Source organism: Acomys minous, assembly GCF_964271855.1.
Source record: "Acomys minous genome assembly, chromosome: 13".
Classification (NCBI taxonomy): domain Eukaryota; kingdom Metazoa; phylum Chordata; class Mammalia; order Rodentia; family Muridae; genus Acomys; species Acomys minous.
In genome coordinates, this window is record NC_140495.1 from 88,375,260 (window position 1) to 88,402,539 (window position 27,280).

The 27,280-nt window shown below is 50.8% G+C and overlaps 1 protein-coding gene across 1 annotated transcript in view; it reads right to left on the reverse strand.

Annotated features, from left to right (window-relative positions):
- The window catches only part of CDH23 (cadherin related 23), a 382,149-nt gene that overhangs the window by 217,319 nt on the left and 137,550 nt on the right, over positions 1-27,280 (reverse strand). The window contains exons 7-9 of the mRNA XM_084751804.1: positions 15,528-15,722; positions 12,124-12,252; positions 5,088-5,166 (exon numbers count right to left, since the gene is read on the reverse strand). Of these exons, the coding sequence (XP_084607930.1) occupies positions 5,088-5,166; positions 12,124-12,252; positions 15,528-15,722 (403 nt within the window). The remainder of the gene's footprint in view (positions 1-5,087; positions 5,167-12,123; positions 12,253-15,527; positions 15,723-27,280) is intronic.

Sequence of the window (27,280 nt, forward strand, 5' to 3'; positions counted from 1 at the left end):
GGACTAACTGTCTATCCTAAGCCAGCGGCTGGGTGCGCCATACAGATTTCCAAAGTCATTGTACTTCTGAGCTTTCTCTTCCTGCGGGGAGGAAGATGCACAGCGACTTAATCACAAGGCCTTTTGATGCGTGTTGCCGGATGGTCTCCCATGATGGCTGACCCGGCAGGCGTGGCCAGGGGCCTGCTGTAGTTGCTGTTGTATGCGTGTGTGGGTTCACCCAAGTCTGACTATAAGCAATTATTCCCTTCTGTGTAGGCATACACACTGGCACATGTGCACCAGCTTTCCCTCTTAAACAATATATTAAAAATAAAAATCTCATCTGACAGCAAATCTGGGCCAGATCGCAGTACCTCATTGCCCTCCGCCATTGTGCCTGCCATGTCCCCTATGTGACCCTGCATATGTGGCTGATGCGTTGTAAGGTGAAGGGCGAGGGGTTGGAGCCAGCACGCTTCTCATTTGGTCTTTATTCTAGCCTAGCACTTCCTAACCAACCTTCTTCCCTCTCCATCCCCCTCCCAGCCCTGCTCCACCTAATGAGTCCCTATAGACTCTTGTTCCTAATTACCTCCCTTCTGTGCAACTTCAATGCCACACACACACACACATGTGATTCACACATAAAAAGAGCTAAGATGCTTTTCACCCTCCCACGTAGGAAACTTCACGCCCTCGGTGGGAGCTGTCACCTGTGCAGAAAGCATGCAGAGCGTCACATGGTGAGGTCCAGCAGTATCAGCGTTGCCTGCGCCTCCCCCCAGTTTCTAACTCTGCAGGTTTAGAGTAGGGTCCTGGATTTTGCATCTCCAGCAGTTTTTTTTTTTTTGGGTGATGTCAATGCTGATGGTCTGGGGGACCTCTGTTGTCACAGAAATTGGGTATTCTCTGGAGCCCAAGAGGCTGGGGGTCAATGCGTGCTCTGCCACTTGGTAGCTGTGACCCTCGGCCAAGGTAGACTTGCTTGTTGTTTTCTCCTGTCTAGAAATTGATTAATATCTCTCCTTCATTGACTCTTATAAAGGAAAACCCATGGACAAGCTAGTCCAGGCCTGGTATGTGCAGACACCTAGCAAGTCTTTGGGGGATGTGTGCACAGACCGCAGATGGGGAAAAAGATGTAAACTGCTAAAAGAGATTTACCCTCTTCCTAAAGAGGACCAAGGACAGACCTGGACTGAGGGTGAAGCTGGACGTATAACGCAATGGAAATCTCCAGGATGGGCTTGCTAACCACACCTATATACCCTATGTAGTCACAGGCCTGCTGCTGCAGGGAGAGGCTCCAAGAAGGACTGCCTCAGTCAGGTACTTATCAGCAATGGATGCTCTGCCCAAGGAGCCTGAAGGAGCCACACAGCCTCATTCTCAGAGATCCAGGAAGCTGGGTCCTACTCCTGTAGTACTTGGAGTAGGAGGCACAGAGTGGGGGCTCTGGAAGGTTCTGTGCCTACAGGGTTCCCAGGTGATGCTGATCCAAGGACCTCAGTATAAAAGACAACACCTTGCAGCATCCCCAAAAGACACCCTATCTGGGGAGTGACTGAAAGGAGGGTGGAAATCTGGTAGAGGATGTCAGGAAAGTGGTGGACTGTCCTGCTTAGGGTTACTGTTGCTGCGACGAAACACCATGAACCAAAAGTAAGATGGGGTGGAAAGGATTATTTGGCTTATACCTCCACATCCCTGTGCATCATTAGAGGAAGTCAGGACAGGAATTCAATCCCACCATTGAAGGGGTGGGTGGGTACACAAAACAACACAGAGCAGTCCCAGGCTCCTCCCTGGTAATGCCACCTGGCTGTATCAGTTATTGGGTCCTGGCCCTCCTTTTATTCTCTGTTCTGTCCTTGTCCTGTGGCAGCCAGCTAGGGCTGTCACTACCTCTTGGTGGGACATAGCATCCTTCCTGTTGGCCTGTTTGCATCAGCCTCTTCTTCCCTAACCCACTAACCCCACTCTTGCCATACTGAGCACCCTAATCCCACGCCCAGCTTCATCCTTCTCTCATTGAAGCCTGAGTGCCCCCCCGCCCCCCACAATGCTCTCAGGGCCCAGGCTGGCCACCCACACGCCACACAGCTGGTCCTGGTACCTTCAGTAATCTGCCTCCCCACGACCTCAGGAGCTCTGTGCTCAGCCACAGACTCACTGTAACAGATGTATCAGGCTCCCCTCACTCTGCCCACCACGCTAATCCCCATTCACGATCCCCGTTCATGATCCATGATGCATGCCAGCTCTGATGGCCAAGCCTTGGAGGGGTTCCCACTCCCAGTGGTTGGGTGTGCAGTGTCTTGTGGAATCTTATTTCTTACATAGGGAATTAGGGGGCCCCCTGGGAAGCCCCAGCCCATGCTGACATCTAGTTCCACCTCTAAGGATGCAGCTCAGCCTCCTCCCTCTCCCTCACTGCCACTCCCTTATCCTGGACATCTCCGCAGTCCCTATGCAGCTACAGGCCCACTTTGCTGGCAAAACCGCAGGTTTCTGAAACTAAGATGGTGCCTGGCTCTCATCCTTTTGGGACATCTTCACCATTTCTGGCCTAGACAGCTCTTGGCCATCTGTGGTGGGTGAGAAGAGTGCTTCCTGTCTCTGTGAGCACCTGCTGTGGAATCCACGCTCCATTGACTGACTGCTGGTTTGCTTGGCTTGCTTGGTCCTTGTGGTTCCCTGCCAGGCATGGTGAGCATCTGGAGCTAAGTCCAGGGAAGAAGGCTCCCACCAGATCAGGGTCTTCTGTAGCAATCTGAATACAGTTGCAACTTAGAAGGAAAACTGAGTTTGATACTGGACTGTGAGTGACCCAGGAGATCTGAAATGTTACGGTCTTAACATACTACCAGTAGGACACATTGACAGTATTTCTTGTCTGGGCTGAGCTGGAACCCCACATGCTAAGCCTGTGGGCTCTTGCTGAGCCACACCCGAGCCCTATTTGTCACAAGGACTGTACTTCTCAATTGAGAACAGCCATAGGCCATGTGCTCAGTAGCTTTGGGGTGCTGTTCTGGTCAGTCTGTCTGGAGGTGCACCAAGGATGGTGGCCCTTGCTCAGTGCCATTCTGTACTTTGAGGAAATGAGATGAGCCATAGTCAAGGACTCTTCCCTGACAATTGCTAATCTGAAATGTTAGTCTCAGTGTTTTATGGCTCTCCCAGAGCCATTAGGTTCTCATTGAGATTTTCTTTTCTTTTCTTAAATTTTATTTTGTTTTTACTTTCCTCCCTCCTTCCCTTTTAAAAAATTATTTTATTTTATTTTTGCACCAGGGTCTCACTTGGCTCAAGCTAGCCTCAAACTCACCCACTTGCTATGCAGCCAAGGATAACCTCGACCTTCCTGATCCTTCCGCCTCCAACAACCGAGTGCTGGTATTGCTGGTATGCACCACCACAGCCAGTTTTATGTAGCCCTGGAACATTTGACCAACTGAGCCACAACCACAGCCCTAGGATTTTTAACCTCAACTTACAGGTAAGCACCATCAAGCCTGCAGCAACCAAATGCCCTTCTGAAATAGCCCTGGCGGGGAGAGGAGCATGTCCTCCACTGCACAGTGCTCTGCATCAGGTAGGCAGAGTGTCTGAATTAGAGGATGGATGAGGCTAGGGAGTGACCACTCAGACTTCAGACAGGGACTCCTGTAGCCTAGTGTGGAGAGGATGGTGCTCCCAGTGCCCGGGATGGCAGGCACAGGAAGAGAAGGGCCCTATGCCAAGTCCTCTGTAGGAAAGAACCTTGTCATTCATCAGGCTCAGTGCGGCTATGAGGGGGGCTGAGAACAAATGGATGGAGATGGAGCCATAACTTACCACTGAAGGCCTCTTTGCTCTTGGCAAAACAGAGGGATCATTAGTAGTGGGGGGGGGGAGCACGGGGGGGGGGGAGCACTTGTGGGCAGATATAAATCCCCTCGCTTGTGGCTGATAAACAGCCCAGAGGGGACAGGGCCTCAGATCTGGACAGGTTAACTGCATACACTGGGTGTTAGCTTGGGCCTCTATGCACTTGTTTGGGGCAGGTGGGCCTTGCCACGTAAAGACAGAGCCCCTACCAGCAGCCCAGGCTGCTGAAGTGCCTGAGGCTCAGGTCATCATACCAGTGGCCCCCTGGAATGACTATCATTGTATGAGTGTACATTAGGGTCTACTCTGGGCTGGATCCTCTCTTGGATACCAGAATGGAGATATGGAAGGAGGCATTGGAGGGATTCAGGGATCCAAACTGACCCTTCAGAGACTCCACACAGAGCGAGGATACCACAAATGTATGGTGCATGAACAGAGCCAACATTTCTTCGAGGGGGCAATTTAGCCCCTGGGAAGCCCCTCAGAGCTGTCACTGGTCAGTCTGTGGGCATGAGACGTGAGCTGGGCACCTCCTCACTCAGAGCCATCAATTCAGTCACTCGTGTTCTGCACAGCCAAGGGATCTATTGGGGAGGAGCCAAGGTGTCTCCCATGGTGATATCCCGGTGCTGCCTGAACACCTATTGGGTGGATAGGTGAATCCCCTCACTTGTGACTACAACATGAAATCAGATAGCAGCACTACTCTTTGTTCCAAGGTGATGTATAAATTCCACCTTTTCACAAAATAAGAATAGAAATCCCAGAGCACTGAAGGTGGTTAGATAAGGGTCGCCACATTTCAGGTTTGGAGCCCCAGAAGGCCCACAGCTTAAGACTTTGGGCAGTAGCACACATTCCTATCCCCAGAGCCCCTAGACATCATGGCGCTTTGTTTTGTTTTGTTTTTTGAGGCAGGGTTTCCCTGTGTAGCCTTGCCTGTATTGGACTCGCTGTGTAGACCAGGCTGGCCTCGAACTCACTGTGATCCACCTGCCTCTGCCTCCCGAGTGCAGGGATTAAAGGCATGTGCCACCACTGCCTGGCTGACACCATTAGCTTTTAACCCAGTTCCTCCCTTTTGTATCCATTTGTCCCCTTCCTTAGCAAAGACTGTCCCTGGAGGCAGATCTCAAATGTCACTCCTTATGATCCACAGCTCTTTGAGCCTGAGGCCCCAGCAGCGACTCTCTTGGGCTCTGAGTCAAATACTGCAGCCTTTGGCTTACCTGAGACAATAGTGTAGCCAATCCCCCGGGGTCGTCCTTTATCCTGGTCTACGGCAGTGATCACCCGGACAGTTGTGCCCTGGTTGGGAGAGAGAAGTGACACGAATTCAGTCACCTAGACCCCAGACCACTATCTTTCTTTGTGGGTATACTAGCACCCCCAGTTTCCCTTCCTCAGGCCAATTCTCAACTGCAAGTCTCCTGACTCTAATGGCCTTGCCCTCAGCAGTCCCCATTCCCCCACAACACTGATGGTCAGTGGACTCAGGCAAGGGGTCAAGGACAGGCACACATCTGGGGTGATGAGGAGAGATGCACAGGAAAGAGCCTAGAAAGGGGCATCCAGATGCGGCAGCATTGCGGGTGGGTTGTGAGGAATTACTAGGCATTTTCTAAGGAGAGCAAATGAAAGGAGAAGTGCCCCAGCCAGAGAGTACAACACAGGCCAGGGCTTGGCTGGGTGAGCTCCCAGGAAGGGATGCTGGTACATAACCATCCGTTGATGGCAATTCATTGAATAAATTAACAAATGAATACGCGGAAGAAACTGACATCATCAGGGCCACTTGCTGAGATGTCCCTTGCCAGGAACAACTTCTATCCCACTCCCTGAGCTACGTCACACCGCTGCATAGGTCAGCTGTCCCTGCCCACCTTACACATGAGGTTCATGTCCTAGTGCAGTGGTTCTCAATCTGGGGGACGAATGACCCTTTCATAGGGGTCACCTAAGACCATGAGAAAACACAGATATTTATATTATGGTCCATAACAGCAGCAAAATTATTCTTATAAAGTAACAATGAAAATAATTTATGGTTGGGGGGGGGGTCACCACAACATGAAGATCTGCATTAAAGGGTTGCGGTTTTAGGAAGGTTGCGAACCACTGTCTTAATAGTTTTCCCTGAGTGAAGAACAGCAGACAGGCCCCCACCTCCATCTTTTTTTGGGGGGGTGTCAAAGTATTCTCCTAGCACTCACAAGTCTAAAAAGGGCTCTTGGGGGCTTGTCTGCTTGTCACTAGCCTTATGACAGTTTCTCTGTCTCAGGGCCAAGAACACCCTCCAAGTTCTCCTAGACTGTAGAGACACGGCAGGGGCCACAACCTCTTCCCAGTACATACTGCACTGTTCTTCCCAGAAGCCTTTCCATCCTTCCTTAGCCTAGAGTGCAGAAAGATGGACTGCCTCCAAGCTCCCTGAGGGCATGTGGAATATCTCAGGATATATGCAGAGACCAGGCCATATGGCAAGCAGGCCCAGCAGCTTCTTTGTCCTTTCCCTCAGGGAGCAGGGGCTCCAGCTGGATCCCCTGGGCTTATTAAGAAGTTGAATAAATAGGCCACGAAAAGAGCCAAGTGGCCACAGTGAAGCACATCTTCCCTGGAACAGACACTTGCTGAAAAATGCTGGCCCAATGTATTCAGGTACCTGGGCCTCCCAATGTCCTAAGACCTGCTGGCCCCTTAAGAAACAGAGGCAGAAAGCTGAGAGACTCCTGGAGGTCCCAGAGCAGGGAGCAAGTGAACGGGAAGCCAGGCTCATGTTTAAAATGCTCTGGCTCTAACTTTCCTGTCCACCAGGTACCGTGGGCGCCGCAGGGTTCCGCTATAATAATGCTAATGTCATTTCCGAATGTCACAGAGCTCCTGCTCTGTGGCAGGAACTATTCTAAGCACTGGCCTACGTGCCAGCCATCCCTGGAGAAGCCATGTGTTCTAGACTGATCAGGGGCCACGGGTTAGTCACACGGGAGACCGGTCACCTTGCCCTCCCAAGCATCCTCTTGTGGAGCACGCAGAGCTCCTGACTTGGGGTCTGTGGAGGCCAAAGGGAAGCACAACTCTAGACTTAAAGGGCCTATACAGGTTCCCCCCATCACCCCACTGGAGGCTCTTTTTTGGGGACCTGCTTACCTACGCATTCACTATTCATTAGGGAAGACCCGGTCAGTCCTCAGCCGGAAGTCCCAAGGTTATCCCAAAGCCTCAGCTTCCAGAACAGCTTTCTAGACACAGGGGCAGCTTCATTCTGCCTGGGTGCCTATATGTATGCCACGAGAGGGTTTCTGAGCTGCCCATGGGCCACTGGAGCAGGGGCCCACCTGTCAGGGTGACTAAGCCTAAAGATAACTAGAGCCCCAGGGTTGAGTTACTAAACAACACACTTAAGGGACAGATGTATGTCTTGCCATATCCCAGGTAGGTTGGGCTGGGCTCAAGGGGACAGGGTAAGGCAGCTATGCTGGCCTGTCCAGAGAAGTCTGTGGGCAGAGAGTCTGTGGACACCATAGCTATGCAGCTGGGGTGGGGGTGGGGCACTCAGCAGAGGCTAGCTGGCTCTGTGGGACATGAGGATAAGGGGGCCCTCTCCCAGCCAAAGTTGGACCCAACCCTCCGCCGAGCAAGCTCTGCCAGGCTCTCAATCAGGTTTGGGGTTTCATCTCTTTTTGGGTAAATAAATCCACTTTTAATAAAACTCTGAGCTTTTAATACAAGTGCAGACAGAAGGCCTGGAAACGTTATGAGAAGGAATTAACAAGGAGGTATGGGGGCTCCTGGGAGCCCACGGCTCTTGTTTCAGAGTCTCAGTGATTATATTTTCAATATACTGCAACTTATTTCCAAAGACAAGGAACGAGGAGGAAGCGGAGTCTGCCAGCACAGAGCTGGGACTCCAAGGATGAGTCCACACCTGGGCTTGTGGCTCTGTGGGAAGGGAGGCCCCTAGGGGCATGACCTGGAGGGAGATTAGGAGACACTGCTCCAGACAGGCCCCTGCTGAGGGATTCTTCCCTTTCCTAGGCACTCATGTTGTAGGGAGGAGGTGGGCTTCTGGGAAGGAAGGCTCCACTCAGAGAGGTGATGGGTACACAGACCTGCAAGGTCCCAACCTCTTGTGACAGGAAGAGAAGCAGAGAGGTGGCTAAGGGTTTGATTCCTGTAAGTCTGGACCTCCTACTTGTTTTTCTAGCCATAAAATGGGTATAATAAGCTCCATTGTCCAGCAACTGATACACACACACACACAAACACATACAAGAAATATAAATGAACTGGGCTCTAGAGTTGTGGTGTACATCTGATATAACCTTGGGTGCCTTGACTGGGACTATGCATACATTTCTAAACAGCTAATCCGGACCCTCCACATCCCCCATTGAAAGGTTCCATTCTCAAGCTAAGGAGTTTTCTCTATGTTTGGGAAAGAGCCGGTTAAGTGAGCATCTCCATGCGCTAGTTAGGCATGATGGGTAGGCAGAGAGTCTCCTGACCCCCAAAGGAGGACATATTCTTAGACCTTTCAAGAGTTTGCTGAAGCTAACAAGGTGTGGTGGGCAAGCAGGGTGCAGGTAACTGGGGGATGGAAGGAATAAGCTTCTTACTCTAGTAGAGACTGGAGGGCAGGGACTCTGCCTGGTGGGCAGGAAGTGGGGCACAAGCCAGGGACTTCATTAGGAGTCTGTCCCCTGTGAGTGGCTGCAGCAAGGGCCAGACTGTACTGTGCCGGACCTCAGGGACTACTACCAATCACATTCTCTGTAAGCTTAGCTGGGACACCCCAGCCCCCATTTCTCTGACGCGATTAAGGATTTGAAAGGTGACAGGTGACATGCGGTTTGCTTTGGAGGAGGTGGGGGGGGGGCATTACTGGGGTGGGGGCTGGCTGGCGGGGGCTACTGGGGACTTCCAATGAGAGCTGCCACAGCAGATTCTGAGGCAGAAAATCCTATTTCTCAGTCCTTAATTCCAGTCAATTCCAGTCAAAGGGCTGATAGGCATCACTGGCAGTAATTTGTGCAGCCTATCCGCTCTTTTCACCTTCCGTCGGCCCCTCACTGACGGGCAGGCCGACATGCTGCTGTTCGAGTGAGGAAATTAAAATTTGATGCAATAATCCCAAATAAGAAGGATTTTATTAGGTAATATATACACTTTAGATGAAGCTTGCTAGCCTGATACACTGATAGAGAGAGGCATACATGCTGGGAGCCACAGATAAAAGAGGGGGAGCTGGGAGGGCAGGGCAGGGTCTTGATAGGGCCCCTGAGAGCAGCAGAGACAGGGCTGGTCATGAGGTACACCTGGGTCCTCCAGCCTGGGGTGTTGAACCAGCCACGCTGTCTCTCAGCCCTGGCCCAGCTAAGGAATGTGTGTGAAATCAGTGTGCCACACTCAAGAAACATGGAGATCCAGATGAAGGCGTGGAAACTGATTAGCACCCTGAAGACATCAGACTTGGGGCATGTGGGAGCCGGCTTGGAGGAGAAAGGCTGTAGGGGATGGGGAAGTGGGGGGCTCCTTCTTTAATAGGAAGATCCACACGGAGGCTAGAGGGCCGGTTGATGCCCAGAAGAGGCTGGATACCAACTCACTGTTTGGTCTGCCTTCCTCATCTGGACCACAACCCTTGTAAAAGTGCTTATCATGCCCCACAGCATGAGTGCGGTCGCTCCCTCGGAACTGGCCAGATGATGGGCAACACAAGCACACGATGAAATGCTAAGACCTCTGAGCTAGGAGAAGACGATCACGTGACAAGTAGCAGAGTGAGCAGGAGGAGAGAGAGTGAAGGAAGACACTGGACTCCTTTAGAAAAGAAGGATGTAGCTTACTTAGCCCAGGCCCCACATACGGGACACCCAATAGCTATCTGGGACATGGTTATAAGGCTGAAGTAGTGAATGAGTGCACGGAGGGACAAGGGAAGACTCTGATGCCTGACATGAACACCTGTGCAAGTTACGAAGGCATTGCCATGGGGATTCAGAGGCAGCTTGTGTCAAATACACGGTCTTGTGACTAGCTCACGAAGCAGTGGCCGAATGCTGCACCCCACAGCGAACGGCCCCACCGAGTCACCAGCCACCACAGTCTGATGTCTGTAAGAATAGGTTCTTTCAGGAACCTCCTACGCTGTGCCGTTCCTTGGGAACGTGGAGGTAGCAGTGTGGGGGCTTTTTTGGGGTTCCTCTGGGACCCAACCAATGCGATGCCAGTACAAACCAATCCAGTTGGCTTTAAGTATCTCCTCCACACTCTTTGACACAGTGTGCTGGGAGACCCAAGATGATCCAGAGATGGGGGCATCTTGATTACTCAGGGATTAAAAGCAGTCTATGTTCCTATGTGAACACTGCACTAGACCGGGGTTGACTGATTAGGTACTTAGCTTAGTAGTCAGTTGTATTACAGTGGGGAGCGGTGGATGACTCTGAGACTAGTGGGGACATTCCAGGGAAACGGTCTAAGAAAGGAGGGAGAGTGCTGGGAACGGAAGGTCAGGTGGTCTCTGGGTTGGTGACGAGAGCAAGTACAAGGGTGACATGAGTGGCAGGACCACAAGAGGGCTGGTATGATCAGAGCCTGTCTTCATTCATTTGTTTATTCATTCATTCATTCATTTATTCATTCAAATGTCACTACACTGTGCCTGTCAAAGACTCTGTCCCTGCTGAGCCATTATACCAGCAGACACTAGTCAAGTCACTTTTGAGCTCTGAACACCCAGGAGGAAAAGCCCAGGGCTGGAGACAGGTGGCGGGCCTGAAATCATCTGAAGATGGCAGTCAGGTCTTGCCTGAGGCTGAGACACAGGCCTGGCAGAGCTGGGGTTGGCAGCAGAAAGGACAGGGAAGTCCCTGGATATGGGCAGGCTGAGCGTGTGCAGAGTGGAATTCAAAAGCTGGGAACCTGGTGTGCCTAGCATACCACGAAAGGGGAAGCTGGGAAGAGTGAGCCTGAGATGGCTCGGTTTGCTCTCCAAGCATCTTCAGACATCCGTGGTAGCAAGAGGATAAGCACCTTGCTTTTGAGACCCTTCACCCCGTACCTGGCCCCCAAAGCAGGTGACCAAATGCCAGCTCCACACCTTTAGTGCCAAAGACACCTGCAGTCAGAACAACTGTAGTATCCAAACGGGACCAGGCTCCCCAAGCCTGTGCTGGCTTAGGAACTCTGTCCACACCCACCTCTCCTTATGTTTGAGTCATGCCAGTGGCAATGTGAGGTTCTGAACATGGCCAGCTTCCAGGGATTCCCTACTTTCCCTCAGAGCTAATCCCTTCCTTTCTCTTCACAAATACCACTCCCCCAAGATGCGCGTTCGAGTTTCTGTCTGTTTGGGGATGCACGCCGCTCTCCTTCATCAGCCCTTAGCAGCATTCCACTATAGTCTGTACAGAGTAAGTGGCTGCCAAGTCAGCGAGACCCACTCATAGTTTTGTCAGGGCCCTGTGGAGTGGACCATGACCTATTTTGTCCTGTGAGACCTTCCCCCAACCATAGCAAGTGCAGCTGTGTAGCCCTAGGGCAGATGTTCTCAACCTGTGGGTCATGACCTCTGGGGGGCGGGCATGTGGTATCAAAAGACCCTTTCATGGGGGTTGCATATCAGATAGTTATATTACAATTCCTAACAGCAGCAAAATTACAGTTATGAAGCAGCAACAAAAATAATTTTATAGTTGGGGGTCCCTATAACACGAGGACGGCATTAAAGGGTTGCCGCGTTAGGAAGGTTGAGATCACTGTTGTAGGGGAACCAAAGGATAAGCTGATGACATAAACACAAAATCAGGTGCCTCCCTCGAAACCTGAACTTGAGACACTCCCCAAAAGAAAGAGCCATTAGGGAGGGCAGATGGCTCCATGAGGCCCCAGGAATGGCTTGGACTGAGAGAGGGGCCTCAGAACAGAAAGAAATCTGTGTCATTGTTTGTGGTACTCATGGCCAACAGGGGCAGCAGGCCCATGGAGGGCATGACTAAGCAAGTGTTTGGCTGAGCGTAGGCCCACATCCATCCCCAGCACAGGCCGGAGTACTCATGGGCATCTGTGTCACTGCTCGTGACTCTGTCTAAATCAGGTCTGCTATGGCCATCTGTACTTATCTTTTTGTCCCATGGTATCTTCCAGGGAGCAGGAGAGACATGGAAGATAGTGTGACCTGCAAGGTACCTGGGGTTTTCAATGCCCCTCACAGGGACTACAGGTGAGGAATGGCCACCATTGGGGCTGGGGGCCAGAGCTTACCGGAGGAGAGTGCTCATAGATGTTGGTGCTGTAGGGCAGATTGATGAAGATGGGGTCCATGTCTTGCACATCCGTGATGATGATGGCCAGGTTGGCCAGTGTAGACAGAGGTCTGGTCTTGTCTTGATCCTTGGGAGACACACAGAGAGCGAGAATGCATATTGTTGGGTTAGAAGGATGCTGTCAACACACATGCATACACACATAGGACTGTGGCGTGTGACCCCCCTGCATCCACAAACACACACATGAACTCTTACACTCCCACAGGGAGGTTCAAGAGCTCTAAGGTGCTTTGGTGTCCCTGAAATGTTCAAGAAAATAGAGAACATGTTGCTACAGTGCCGGCTTGACCTGAGGCTCAGTTGTTGGCCCCAGGGTTGTGGCCTCAGATTAACTTTCCTGAATGGCAGGTGGGTGGGACCACCAGCTTGGATGGGAAAGGTGCTGGTCTAAGCATCTTATGTTCAGGACCACTGCCCCTCCTCCCAAATTCCAGGACAGAAGGCACTATGATGGGGCCCCTTGCCTAAAGGAAAGATTGCTTTGTGACTTCCAATCAAGCCACCAGGGGGAGCTCCAGGGCCTGTACCATCTTGGGGCCTCCAGAAAGCGGTGCTGAATGCCCCTGGGACAGGGTAGGCAATGTGAAGCCATTGTACTCAGAAACCTGGTCCTATAAATCCCACTAAGAAAGGAACACCAATGTCTGTGTTCTAAGACCCTAAATGCTCAGCAGGCCGAGGTCAGTGTCAGTCCAGTGCAGCCAAGTAACAAGAGCCATGATAACAAGGACTGTCACGTCCAAGGTAGTCCCTACGCCACACCTCTGCCTTTGCATGCATTGTTATTACAGGCTAGGCTTTTAGATGGTGAGAGAGAGAGAGAGAGAGAGAGAGAGAGAGAGAGAGAGAGAGAGAGAGAGAGAGAGAGGGAGGGAGGGAGGGAGGGAGGGAGAGAGAGAGAGAGAGAGAGAGAGAGAGAGAGAGAGAGAGAGAGAGACTGCTAAGGAAGTAGCCAGGACCCAAGCACCAGTCATTTCATATGGAAACATGTGTCTTTAACAGCCTTGATTTGTGTCCCCACAGCAGCCAGCCTCCAGCCTGCAAGATAGACTCCCATCGAATGGGCCCCTGAAGTCCCTGGGCTTACAAATGCTACTGGGACTTGCAACTGTGCCTCTCCAGGTTAACTAGGCCTGGGTTCCACTGGGGCATTCCCCACAATGTGTGAAGCCTGGCACTGGCCTCTGCCCTCCACAGGTGGTACTCTGAAGCCCATAGGAGGAAAGATGACCTCCTGGCTGACCCTCAGAGACCTCAGGGACAGTCAGGGAGGACATAGGAGGACTGTCGGAGATGGGAGGCATGAGAGATGTGTGTAAGCTTGCATAGGAAGGAAGGCTGGCAGCACCAGGAATGGGATGCACAGTACCTAGCCAGGGGCCTGAAAGACCAAGAGGCATGCTGGGAGCCCCCCCCCCCCCAGGCCTGGTCACTTGGGAAGAGGATGCTGGTGATTCTGGCTTGCTGCTACCAGACTTTTACCAGGTACCAGGTGGTACTTTTACCAGGTACCCAACCCCTGAGGCTACAATAATGTTCTTTCTCAAGATGGGTAGCCCATGTTGGATTCTATGACAGGTAAGAGGGATGGATAAGGGTGTATATGGCTGGCAAACCAATGCATGGCTCCCAGAAATGGCCCCGAGATCTGTGGCTGTCTTCTCTCTTGCTAGGACCATCTACAGAACTATCGTGTGGGGGAAGCGCACAGTAGCCAGTGGCCACTCACCAGTTCCAGGGGTAAGTGGGAGGTTATCTTCTGGGAAGTCTCATCCCCTCCCTCTACAGCTCAGGACCTGACTGTGGGTACATTACCAGCAATCTCGCTGTATTCGTCATTCCATCACAAGCCTGGCCTCTGGATGGACCTGGCCACCCACATGCCCGGCTCTGGTCTATCCCTGCATCTCAAAGCCATTTGTGTGCTGGGTAGAGGTTATCCCATAGGATGGGTTCATAGAGAAAGGAAGTGATCACCTGCATGCCTCTGGGCCCAGGTACATATCTAGGATGTGGTGAAGGGGAGGGGGGAGGGTGGACAGAAGTTGCAAGTGGGTGTGCCCAAAAAGGGGATCCCAGACTTGCAAGTCCCCTCCACTCCCTACAAATATGTAACCAGGAGAGAAAATAAGAAACCTCAGAGGGGACCTCCCAGAGAACCACAAGAAGTTTGCTTTTCCTGGTTCTGGAGGCTTCTCCAGGTCTCAGCCAAGCCCAAGGTAAAAGCTCCATTTTTCAAAACGCAACCCAGGTCAGAGGCAGGAATCTGGGATGTCAGCTGCCAGGTGGGACCCGGGGTTGACTCTCCTCTCTGCGGCCTCATGGGGCCAGGGCAGGTGCCCTCTCTGCAGCAGTGGAGGGCCAAGGCTAGGTGCTGTGGGCTGGGCTGGTAGGCCATAGAGTAAGAAGGACCCTGTAACTTCTTTTGCTCACAGTATAAGCTCCACAAACAGATGTGAAGGACAAAAGTGTAGCATTCTAGCTTTGCAGGCCACATGTGATGCAGCCGTGTTCCCAGGTGTCAGCTGGAACGAGGGTGCATAGGGCCAGGACCTTGTTTAAAGTATGACTTGCTTAGCCCTCAGGCCCTTACAAACACCTATCATATCAAAGGCCCAGCTGCATGCTGGAGACCTATAGGCTCCTGACCATGGGATATGGCAGCTAGAGCCCAGGACTGTGAGTCGGACAACCTGGCTTTGGGTTATCACTTCCCCCTCTAGTAATCAACTGTGGGAACCTCAATGTTGTCATCCAGAAAATGGGCTAAGTTTCCTCCTCTGGCCTGAATGGACTCATCTCGCAATTCCCTGGGGTTGGGCAAGTGGCTTAGCCCAGTGGATACTCCTTGGTGGAGAAGCATTACCACACTAAGGGGTTTGGGTCCGGAGGTCTGAACTGCCCTGCCCCTGCTTGTTGGGTGGTGTCAGGACACAGCTGCATCGATAACCCTGATCTGTGTCCCAGAGGCACCTGCACCTACTCTCCTTAGGAGGTTCCCAGCGTGAGCTCTGCAGTTGGGCTTGGCAGTGACTTGGGTAAGCCACTGAATTGCCCCTGCACCTCAGTCTTCTTGTGGGTATCTGTAAAATGGGCATCTCAACAATACTAATAAGGTAGGGCCGTTTAAAGGCTAATAGAAAGTCCGTTTGAATGCCAAGAACAATCCCAGAGACACAGTGACACCACCTGTCACCATTACCACCATCACCAGATTGATTCTTTATTGTAAACCATCGAGGGGCATGAGGCTATATCAAGTCTCCTTGGAATACCCTGTTTCCTTCTGAAAGGGAAATGGCAGGCGGTAGGCACCGGAGGCCCAGGGCAGTGACTCACCGTGGCGTTGACTGTGAGCTGGTACGCCTGTGTGACCTCATAGTCCAGCTCCTGGATCACGGTGACTATGCCTCGGGCACTGTCGATGGCAAAGAACTGAGACGGGGGCTGGAAGGAGTAGAGGACGCTGCCGCCCGCACCCAGGTCAGGATCAGTGGCGTTGACGATGAAGATGGGTGTCCCCACTGGCGTGTTCTGGGTGAGAGCAAAGGAAACAAGAGGATGGGTCTCCTTTCACCAGAAGCAGCTGCCTCCGCCAGGCACCATTCCTCCGCCCAGCAAAGACCATTAACCGCGCTTAACCGCGCCCCTGCAGCCCACAGAATCGGCCTGTCATTTCCATTCTAAGCGGGTTTGGAGGAATGTAAAATGCATGATTTCTTCTTTCCCCTTTTTGATGGCCTCCTGGTGGCTGTAAGAGCACTGGCTCCAAAGACGGCCCACTTATCCCAGAGTCCTGGAACAGGGGCCTTTCGGTCCCCAAACCCATTTCTTGGTGGATTCGCTTCCTTTGTCCAGTGCCTCTTGGCTGCCCAAGCTGCAGTACATTGCCCTGGAGGGTGACTAGGAACCTGCCTGTGGGGACCTGTCAAGGGCAAGAGTGGGAAGGTGTGTACCTGAGTTCAGGCACAGGGGGGAGGGGGCTTGGAGATGCCAAGGGGTCGGGCATCCTATACCACTCCTGGGTCTTGGCAGCATGACAGCAGAGTGCATGTGGTTGAACCGCCTCCACCTCCTAGAAGCCTTCCAGGATGTTGTGACTCTTCTGTTTTATCATATCTATCCCCACCCTGCCCCCACCGTCCTTTTCTGACTCGGGGTGGCTGGGTTAAGGCCACTTGCGCATGAGGCTAGGATGGGGCGTCCACATTCCTCAAGAAGGCTGCATAAAGTCACTCTTTATATGCCACACCCTGAAACCCACCACCCCGATCTGGATGCCTCTGCCAGCTCTCTCACCTTCCCTCACAGCCTGCAATCCCATAGGCTCTGTCTGCCTTGCCTCGGATGGTGTCTGGCACACAGACTAGCCAGTGAATCCCCCACCCCCACCCGGCCGGTGAGATCATGGATGGATCTCGCAGCACTATAGCCCCCACCCCCATCCATCCTCATCTCCTGCCCTGGTTCATCATGGGCTGCTTGGGTTTCTCTACATTGTAGACAGGTCTGGACACATTGGAGGAAAAAACACTTGGACGAGGCTCTTTGCAGAGAAGGAAAATAAAAACCCAGCTATGGGGCATAGAGAGCGCAACTGGTCCAAAGCCACACAAGCGAGGAGATGGGTGAGCAAGGCCTTGGGTTCAAATGCTGCTGATTCTTTGCAACATCTACACAGCAGGATTCCTTACATACCTGGCCCTGGCTCTTTTGGGTCAACCTAGAGAGCACAGGCTATGGTTCAACTGGAGCTGACCAATTCTCCTCCATTGGCCACCAAGGATAGAGCCGATGGGACATCCCCCAGTAGTCACACCCCAGCCGATAGGGACAGGAGACAGCAGTGGGAAGCTCCTCTCCCACTCACCATAATGGCTTCCTGGTACCCTCAGCACAGAACATCCCACACAGGGTTTGCCTGGATTGCCTGTCAGGAACTTCCTAGTTGTGTGGAGCCATTTGTACTGCTCCAACCCAGTTTTCTCACAGCTCGAGGCCTTCCTCACTAGATCTGCCCTCCTCAACTTGGCTTCTTGGGATACATGTGCTAGGGTTTCAGGCGTGGCCAGAACATCAGCTAGAATTCCAGCTATGTGTCTCTGGGCTAGTTACTTAAGCTCTCTGTTCCTTAATACCCTTTTTGTACGCTAAAGGGAATACTATCTCATTGGGCTAGTGTGAAGAGGGTAGACCCACAGCTCACTAATGTAGACTTCGCAGCATCCAAGCACCGAGACGGAAGAAGCACCTGCTAGAACTATAGAAGCAGGGCCACCCAAGGGCAGGGCAGGGAAGTCTCAAGAAACCCAGTGTGCATCGTGGGCACCATGCTGGGCAATCCCTGTCTGCCTCCCTGCCCTCTGCACCTGCACCTCTGCACCTGCTCTGCATAGACTCCTTGGTACAGACCACAATGCCCTTCCTTGCTGGCTTCCTGATGATGAGCTTTGCCAACTGGGAGTGGGGGTAGGGCTGGCAGTAGCTCGGAGGGAAGAGAAAAGCCTGAGTGTAAGGTCCATCTCTCCAGCTCCAGCCCTGTAGCCCCGCCCCCTAGGAAGGCTCTGACCTATATGCATCCTGCTGTCCCCACTGAGCCTTTGTGGTGGAAAACATAGCCCTCCATGGCCAGCCCCAGGCTACTTCAACAGGCCTTATCTTCCTCCACCCATCGGATACTCCATGTATGTCCTTTAAAGACCCTGTGCTGAAGGCTTGATAAACAGCCCGAGGTGCTACTGGGAGGTAGTGGGGCCTTCTGGGAGGAAATTAGGTACTTCTTCCTCTCTCTCCCTTTTTCCATCCCTCCTTTTCCCCCTCCCCCTCTCCCTGATTCCTGGCCACCATGAAGTGAGCAACTTGCTCGGTCTTATGCTTCCCACCACGATGCTCTTCATCACCACAGGCTCACAGCAACAGAACCAAGCCACCACGGGCAGGAACTTCTTAAGCTGGGAACCCAAATAAAACCTTCCCTTCTTCTAAGTTGGGTTCGTTCTTTTCTCTCTCTCTCTCTCTTCCTGTGCACGGACGTCTGCCCATGCGGTCCTGCTTGGGTGTGCGCGTGTGAGAGTGTGGGTGTATATGCACGGGTGCATGGAAGGTCAGAGGTTGGTGCTGGTGTCTTCCTCAATCACTCTGTTTTTAAAGACTAGATCTCTCACAGAACCTGGAGCTGATAGGTTCAGCTAGACTGGCTAGCCTGAAAACACTGAGGATCCTTCTGCCTCTGCCCCCCTGGCCCCAGGATGATAATTACATCTGTTTTTTTTTTCTTTTCCTTTGCTTTCCTTTCCTTTCCTTTCCCTTCCCTTCCCTTCCCTCCCTCCCTTTCTTTCTTTCTTCCTTCCTTTCTTATTTTTGTTGTTGTTGTTGCTGCTGCTAGGAAGCAAACTCATGTCTATGCAGGAAGCCATTTCTCCATCCTTCTTAAAGTGGTTTCTTTGGGCATTTTGTCTCAGCCCTGGAAAGCCACTAACACACTGCCCTCTGGAAAGTGGCCACTTCACAGACACACTTTTATTGGTGCTATCAAAGACTATCTCTTTCCTGTGGGAGCCTGCTGGTCACAGTCACCTGCAAATCTATAGCCCCACCCACCCACGCCACCCCAGTGCAGGGGTCAGTGACACCAGCCTTTACCATGACGCTCTTCATCCTACAGCTCCACTCCCTATGCCCACACCCTGCTGCAAAGCATACGAACGCCCAGACACATTATAGAGACACTAGCCTTCTGTGGCATAAAGTTCAGCTCAGCAATATGGCCCCACCAGACATCAGCCTCAGAGAGATAATGACATTTTACCTGCCCATGCCTCGTGGTCCAGGACAAAGGCTCTCAGGCTCTCTGAACATCAGATCTGGGGAATTAAGAGTGAGGCCCCCACTGGAGGAGAAGAGAAGCCCTGTATGTACTTGACCTTGGGTTGTGTCTCATACAGTGAAAACCCACTTAATTTCTGCATAACTTAGGATAGGTTTTTAATGACCCTGGCAAAAAGCCATTCATAAACTTAGAATGGACAGACATTGGAGAGAAGAGAATGCTGACTTCCTGAATTTCAGGCCCTGGGCACCACGCTCTACCAAGGATCAGCACACACACTGGAGCTTCTGCAGCGCCAGCTGCTGCTCCGTGGGGCACGCAGATGGGTGCACAGGCCTGCAGGCTCAGCACAAGCAGATTCTCTGGGGCTAGGCACATCTGGTCTCTGTAGACAATGAATCCCAGAGGCTCAGAGCATGAACCTTGAGTCAGAACCCCAAATTCTGAATCCAGATCTTCCCACCAGGAGACCTCAGGTATCAGCTGTTTAACTTCTGTATCCTGCGTAAAATGGAACTGTTAATGGCCCAGCTTCTCGGGGATGATGTGAGAGTTACATGAGATGAGGTGTGAATAAAAGGATACGCTCCTTGCCAGACCAAGTGCATGCAACATGCAGCAACACTCAGCAAGTGGTCACTGACTAATGCTGCCATTTTTATCAATGAAATGGCATCACAGGCAGAGAGATACACGCGCGCACACACACACACACACCTCTGCCCTTAAAAGGTTCATAGCCAATAAGTACATTTCTTCATCATGAACTTGGACAGATGGAGAGATGGCTCAGTGGTAAAGGTACTTGCTGCCACACTTGATGACTTAAGTTTGACTCCTGGGACTCACAGAATAGAAAAACAAAACCAATTCCCATTAGTGGTCCTCTGCACGTGTGTTTGTGTTTGTGTGTATGTGTGAGTGTGTGTGTGTGTGTGTGTTTGTACATGTGCACACTCAAATAAATGCAATAATTATTTTTAATTCAAGTGGAAAATCTGGTTCCTGGTTCCTGCAAAAATATGGCTGGGAAAGAACCTAAGGAGACCCTACAGGGGTGCAGAGCCCGTAAGAGGAAGAGAGAATAGGACCTAAGATGAGAGGTCAGCTGAGGCCAGGGAAGTCCCTAAGCCAAAAGGCCAGATCCGACTATAGGCCATTCTGGATGTAGGGGCTTCATGGAAGCTTCGTGATGATCCAGGCCAGGTCCTTCATTTGACAGATGAGAAAAATGAGCCTAGAGAGATAATACGTTCTGCTCCAGGTTTCACCATGGCTCCTGACGGGTGACAGCAAGTCAAGCACTTTGGTTCTCATATAGAGGCTTCTCTCAACCTCCCACAGATACCAACACGCCTCATCATCCACTCTCCTTCCTCAGCTCTGCTCAAGAGCTGAAGCCAGGCCACATACCAAGCAACTTCAGAGCCAGCATGTATTTGATTGGTGCAGGAGAAACCACCTGACCTACACAGGCCAATCAGACAGGGTCTTGGGAATTAAATCCATTTGCCAAGGGAATCACAATGGAGAGATCTTTGTCACCCACGTAGGGTTGGATGGGCATGTGCTTGTGAGGGGAATGTCCATCTAAGGGAGGGAGGAGGTGAGCTGAGCCCTTCCTGCACTGGTCCTCGCACACTCCTTTGGCCACTGTGTGGAAGCTGACTTGTGAGGCGTCTCTGACGGACACCATCTTGCTCTCTGGGTCTTGGCTCTTTTCTCCCACCTGACACCCCTAGAACATGCATCACACACATGCTCTTGATTCCCAGACACTGCCACAGTCTCCCCTGGGATTCTTCCCCTTTAGCACCTACAGTCAGCGCAGAGAGCCAATCACCCGGTCACAGCGGCTAAACTGCGCCTCAGAGGCAATAAGGAGAGAGGAATAAATGGCCCAGTGAACGCTGGCTACAGCTTCGTGTTCACTATCCCCGAACATGCCTTTGAACATGCAGATCTACACAGATCATTGCAATGATTCACACGGCTGTGCGAGGTGACAGAGTGAGCAAGCAACAGCCTGATTGTGCACAAGTCACGGTCCACCTGGAGGGATGGTTCTATATCCCTCGTCCCCTTCAAACCCCAGGCTGTCCCTCTGAGCAAATGGCCCATACCACATAGGTCACAGGCAGGGCAGGCCTCTGCCTCCTCCAGTCCCCATTTAAGCAGCACATCGCTTGTGATGGGCCGGCTGTAAATGGGCCACCCTGTGCAATTCTGAGACAAATAAATCTTGTTGCTACTCCTTGGGGTGACAAGGGAATAGACTCCGGGAAAGTTCTGCCGTGCTCAGGATCCTGTTCGTTAATAATAATGATGAATGGCTTGCCTCTCCCATGCAGGGTAAGCTACATTCCACTCCGGGCTTCTCTGGAGGTGGCTTAGGGTGCTCACTGGAACGGGGTGGTGGGGGTGAGGGGGGAGAGGGTGGCAATACACTGCCAGGGAGAGAAATGAGGGGGGAGGGGAGACAATGAGTGGAAGGTTGGAGAAGAAAAGAGAGAGGAGAGAATGAAGAGAAAGAAGGACAAACAGAGAGACACAAAGAAAAAAAGTGGGATGAGGACAAGGAAAGCGACAGAGCTGGGGCCCAAAGGGAGAAGGGAATCAGAGAGGAAGAATGTATTGGAAGAGCCAGGGCCATGGTTGTTGGGACAGAGACCAAGAGACACTACGGAGGGAAAGTTGTAAACAGAGGGAATGAAGTAAGAAGACACCTGGCTAGGGATGTGGCTCAGTTAGTAGGGTGCTTACCTAGGGAGTGCAAAGAACCCAGGGATCTATCCCCAGCACAGCATAAATCCGGATATGGCAGTGCATACCTGTAATTTAGGCACTGAGGAGGTTGGGGCAGGAGGATCAGAAGTTCAAGACCAGCCTGGGCTACATGAGACCCTGTCTCAAAAAATAAATAAATAAAAATAAAAAAATAAAAAAATAAAGACAAGTGGTAGGGGGAAAGCATCACACAGATCATGGGGAACCCTCCCCAGCTAGATGGATTCTGTACCCTTGACCAAATCCAGCCAAACCCGCTACCATCCCTACTTAGGTGCCATCTCTAAAGGCATTATTAATATTTATGGAATGCTTGCTAGATGCAGCTACAGTCTTTAATATCTTATTATAGAGCCTGTTAGAAAATGCATTAGTAATAAATTCCTGACAGATGGAGTTCTGACAAGGTGCAGGTGGCTTGGTGGATCTGAGTTGGGAAAAGACCCTTCTGGAATATATGTGAGCCACTCAGAGGCTGGGAGGCATCCCTAGGATAAGATGGAGAAGTAAGGGAGTGGCTAGAGGGGGCTGGTCTAGGTCAGAGGAGACAGGACAGATGGATGGACATTCACTTTAGCCCTGAAGGAATTTCAGAGGTAACAGAACACCTCGAATTCCCAGCATTTTCTCAGATGATGAGAGGGGTCAACAGGATGGATGATAGTCAGGCTCTCAGGGCCAGGGAAACACCTGTGTTTTGTGTTCCATGGTGTGCCTTGGCGAAGTGTCACTTCCAGAGATCTTTGTGGCATCTCTATTATCACCATGGGACCTATTGTCACCTATTGGGAGGGATAGGGTCTATAGTACATGTGGACTGTAGTCCTGGCTCATAGAGATCAAAAGTATGGCCACAGGAGGGGCAGGTGGAAATACCCAATCAAAGGATCATGAAGGAATAGAGGCAGCTCTGGCCTCTCTGGAGCTCTCTGGGTGATGGAGCACTCTTATGTGGGCACGAACCTATATGTATACATCTGTGGACCATGTTTATGGAGGGCCCTAGGAGAACTCATCTCGTGGAATCTCTTATTTTGACCACTGTCTGTTTGCGCTCTCTCTCTCTCTCTCTCTCTCTCTCTCTCTCTCTCTCTCTCTCTCTCTCTCTCTCTCCTCCCTCCCTCCCTCCCTCTCTCTCTCTCTTAGCAGGTGGCATGTGCATAACTTGATGCATCTGGGAGACACTTTGCTGGGCTAGCATCCCAAATGGGCAAATTTTCCCAGAAGATTTATACAGCTCTGAGCCCCACTATGAAGCATGCAATGCCTTTGCCGGAAGCTGTGTAGACACTTACAAACATGCTTACTGAATGACCACCTGGTTCCTGACTGTGACCTGCTGGAGTCGCCCTGCACTTACACTCACTATCTCTTCCGGCCATCTGCCTTGGCCCCCTTTTCAGTCCATATGCCATCTCTTGTCTGTAGAAGGCATGTGACAAATATTGTTAAAGAATCAGAGACTTTCTGGCAAACATGGCAGGCAGAACACATTCATTTATTTCTGTTTTGGTCCCAGCCCCTCACCAAGACGACAATAAGCAAATTAAAAATGCATAAATCCACAAGGGCAAACAGAACAGGAGAGGAGACCACATCAGACGAGAGATGCCAAAGCAGCTGTGGAAACTGGAAACAGATGGATGCCTTAGGAGGTGAGGAGGCTATGCCTGGAAAAGCCTAGGAGCTGTGGATTCCACATCACACTGCATGGGGGGAGAGGGGATGTGTAGGGCTGAGGACAGGAAGAGAAGTGGAAAATCTTATAGACCCAAGCGAGGTTGGGTTTCCAGTCCCTGCAGCAGACTGTAGATTGCTGGAGGGCTTCATTAGGGGAGGCTCTGGACTCCAGGCTGGGATCTGAGGCAAGGGCTTGAGTGGATTCTCACCTTCCTACTTCTCTATCCTCCTCGAGGCGTGCTAGTCAGCCTTCAGAAGATAGGCATCCCAGAAGAACACAGAAAACCAGCCAAAGAGAAAACTCAATAAGGAGCAAGCCAGGGGTCCCTAAAAGCAATAGTGGGCAGTCTTGCCCAATCCTGAAGGCTACTAGTTAACAAGCCCCACCCCCACATGCCCCAAGCACCTTTGATGAGAGGGCAGGAAGTGCAACATACAGTCACTCTCATGCACAAAGAAACTGTGGAAACCTGGTGTGGTGGTGCACACCTGGGATTTCAGCACTCGGGAGGCTGAGGTAGGAGGACTTGCTGCCAGTAGTGTGGGCTACATAGCAGAAGTCTGTTTCAAAAGTCTTGGAGGGAGGGAAGAAGGGAGGGAGGAAGGGAGGGAGGGAGAGAGGGAGGGAGGCAGGGAGGGAGAGAAGGTAGAGAAGAGGGAGACAAGTAAGAAGCAACGTGTGCTCAGAAAATCCAGTCAGGACAGAGCCTCTTTGAAGTATGATCATTCCAGGAGGAAGAAGAGCCCAGCAGAAACTAAAGGTCGGTTCAGGAGACTGAGGCAGGAAGATCAAGAGTTCAAGGCCTACTTGGACACCTAAATGAGATACCATCTCCACATGAGAAGAGACAACAAGAGGCTGAGGGTGTAACTAAGTTATAAAGAACGTATTTAGCCTGTGTGGGGCCTTGGGTTCAATCCCCAGTGCTGAAGACAACAGCAATTAAACAAATAAAAAGAAATTGAATAGAAGATCTGGAAATGAAGAAAAAAAAATCCAAAGTAAAGTAACCCAAATATGAACATGGGGGAGAAAAGTAAGAACATTAGGGGAACAGCTTAGACCCAACCCAAGGCCCAACTGACAGGAATTCACAGAGAGGTACCAGCAGGAAGCTTGTCACACAGGGCTAACGGGAAAACCTTCCAGGCCCAAGAGACATGAACCCAGAATGTTTCAGAGAGAGACCTGCACCAAGACATACAACTGAGACATTTCAAAATATGAATATAGAGGGGAGGGGAACCCTAGAGACTTTAGAGAGAAAACAAAAGCCTACACACAGAAGATCAACAGACTTAACAGTAAAACATTATAAGCTGAAGTACAGAGCAGGAAACAAATTCATAGATTGAAGAAAACTGGTTCTATACCCAGCCAAATTATCAATGAGTAAAAATGAAAAATACATTTTTTTCAGAAAAAAAGTTTAAAAAAATTTCCCCATAAATTCTTTTTCTTGCAAATAACTGAAGGATTTAGTCTATCAAAATGATGATAGAAACCAAGAAAGTATATAATAGAAGTGAATAAATTCTAGGACAAACAAAAGAAGAATTATAAATAAATACAGTATATTACATAGTAACATTTATATTACAGAGTAACATTTACATAATCATTACATTAAACATACTAAATGCTGTTTTAGCTAATGGGAAAGCAATAATTATGCCTTGGGGAATTTTAGTGGTGTGTGTTGGTGTTTGTGTATACGTGGGTAGTTGTATATTTGTTTTGGTGTTTGTGTGTGGAAAGGAGTAGGTTGGAGTGTATAAATGTCAAATTCTCTCTTCTATAGTTGAAAAGTCACTAGCAAATATCTAAAAGTGAACAATGTACAAGGCTATGATCTAAAAACAAGAAGGTAAATTCCAGAGATTAGAGGAGGATGTCTCAAAGTGGGGGACAATGGAAGAGGGCACTGCTGTTTTTATTAGAAGCCACACTTTACTAGAAGACATGCAAGCTCATTCATATGCAATTTGACTAAAATTAATATGAAAAATTAAAAAAAATATCTTGCCATGGCTATCCTCCTGAGAATTCCTCTTCCTTTCAGTCCTATCCCTTGTGGAAAATCCTGGCAGGTTTCCTATCTCAAAGCACCCTACTATCTTCTTGTTTCCTCCTCAGGTACCATCCTGGCTCTTCTATTATCTCCAAGGCCAAAGTTCCAGGCCCTGAATGTCACTAATATGACCAAGCATTCAGTCTCCAAACTTGTCGTTCACTGCAATCCCATGAGACCCCTGCTTTGTTCAGCGGTTATAGCTCTTAGCTCTACTGGGGCTTTCGCGCTTGCATTCAGGTTTGGCTGGAGACCTCTTCCTCGGCCCCATGGACACATGATCCTGACTACCCCATGAATGCTGGACACTATGGCTGGTGAAGCTTCAACAATGGCATTGGTGTCTCACTTCCATCTCAGAGCTTGCTCTTCAGAGCCAGGTGTGATACTGGAGTGTGACATGGCCCCAGCTCCCACCTTTCCCCATTAAGGCAGCTGGAGGCAGTTTCCTCACTCCATATCAACCAGCCTCTCTAGAGAGAATGTGAATGACAGAGTCCTTCCCCAAAGTGCTCACATTTTAGGGATGTCTGTATGACCAGCAGGTACACAAGAGAGGCATGTGGCAGTGCAGGGACCGATGCACCAGGGAGTTATGCAGCTGGTAGACCTGCCTAGCAGCTGCCTGAAGTCCATACGTTTAAAGAAAGAAAGGGACCAGTCATGTAGCCCTGGTGCCCACAAGACTCTCAGTCTCACAACAGACTGTTTCAACACCAGGCAATAGGCTGCCTAGCTAAGACCTGGACTTATCTTGTCTTCTTTAGGGCTGGAGAGGAGGAACAGGGATTGGAGGCAAGACCTGCGGGATCTGGCTCTGCTGCCCTGCGGCCCTGTCCTGAGCTGTTAGTGTGACTGGATGCTAGAGGCCTCCTCCTGTCTCAGCCCAGCTTCTGGTTTCCAAGGAAACAGAGGGATCCATCTGTGGAACATCACCTTCAAGCCCATTGGCCTGAATGGGAAAACCTAGCAACAACTGTGTGCACATTTGGGCTATGCTTTTGCTGCTGTCCTATGGCCCTCTTCATGACGTCCTCCTTGGTGGCTATAGGACATCAGTGGATGTATGTGAAACCTTGGTTTTCCCAACCAGGAAATTGCTATTATAATCTCTGTGCTGCCTTGGACATAGCTGGAGTATAGATGGAGAGAATTGACATGGCCACAGAGTCCATACTTTCTGGGTATCAGCAGATGGCTCACAATATTTCTGGATGTCAAATTTTCAGATTAGGAGTGTTCAACTGGCTAAGTTCATGCAAACACAGGCAAACTTGAAAAGCATCAGGAACACTCCCGATTGTAAGAAGTTCAGATGAGGGCTACTCATTGCGTGATGAAGGATGAAATCATGAATCAAGGCTCCCTGGGGATTTGGCTTTGTACTGGAGCCCCTGACCATTATGGGTGAGGCCTGGGGCTCTCTATGCCCTACACCATGAACAAACAAAAATACCAAGTGCAAGCAAAGGCTCTAACAAAATCCTAACACCCTCCTACCTAGTTAGAAAATTCCAAGTGAAGAATCCAGTGGGTGCATAAGGCCAATGGGAGTCTTATTAACAAATGACCTGAGTCCAGGGACTGGACCAGAGGTGGGAGCTGCAGGTGGTCCTGAGGCCTTGCAGATTCTGGATGCATGAAGTCTCCTAGAAGTTTATTTTCCCTAGGCTTTTGTGGATCTGGGGCAATTGCAGCTTTCTCTTTGTTGGGGATTTCCTGTA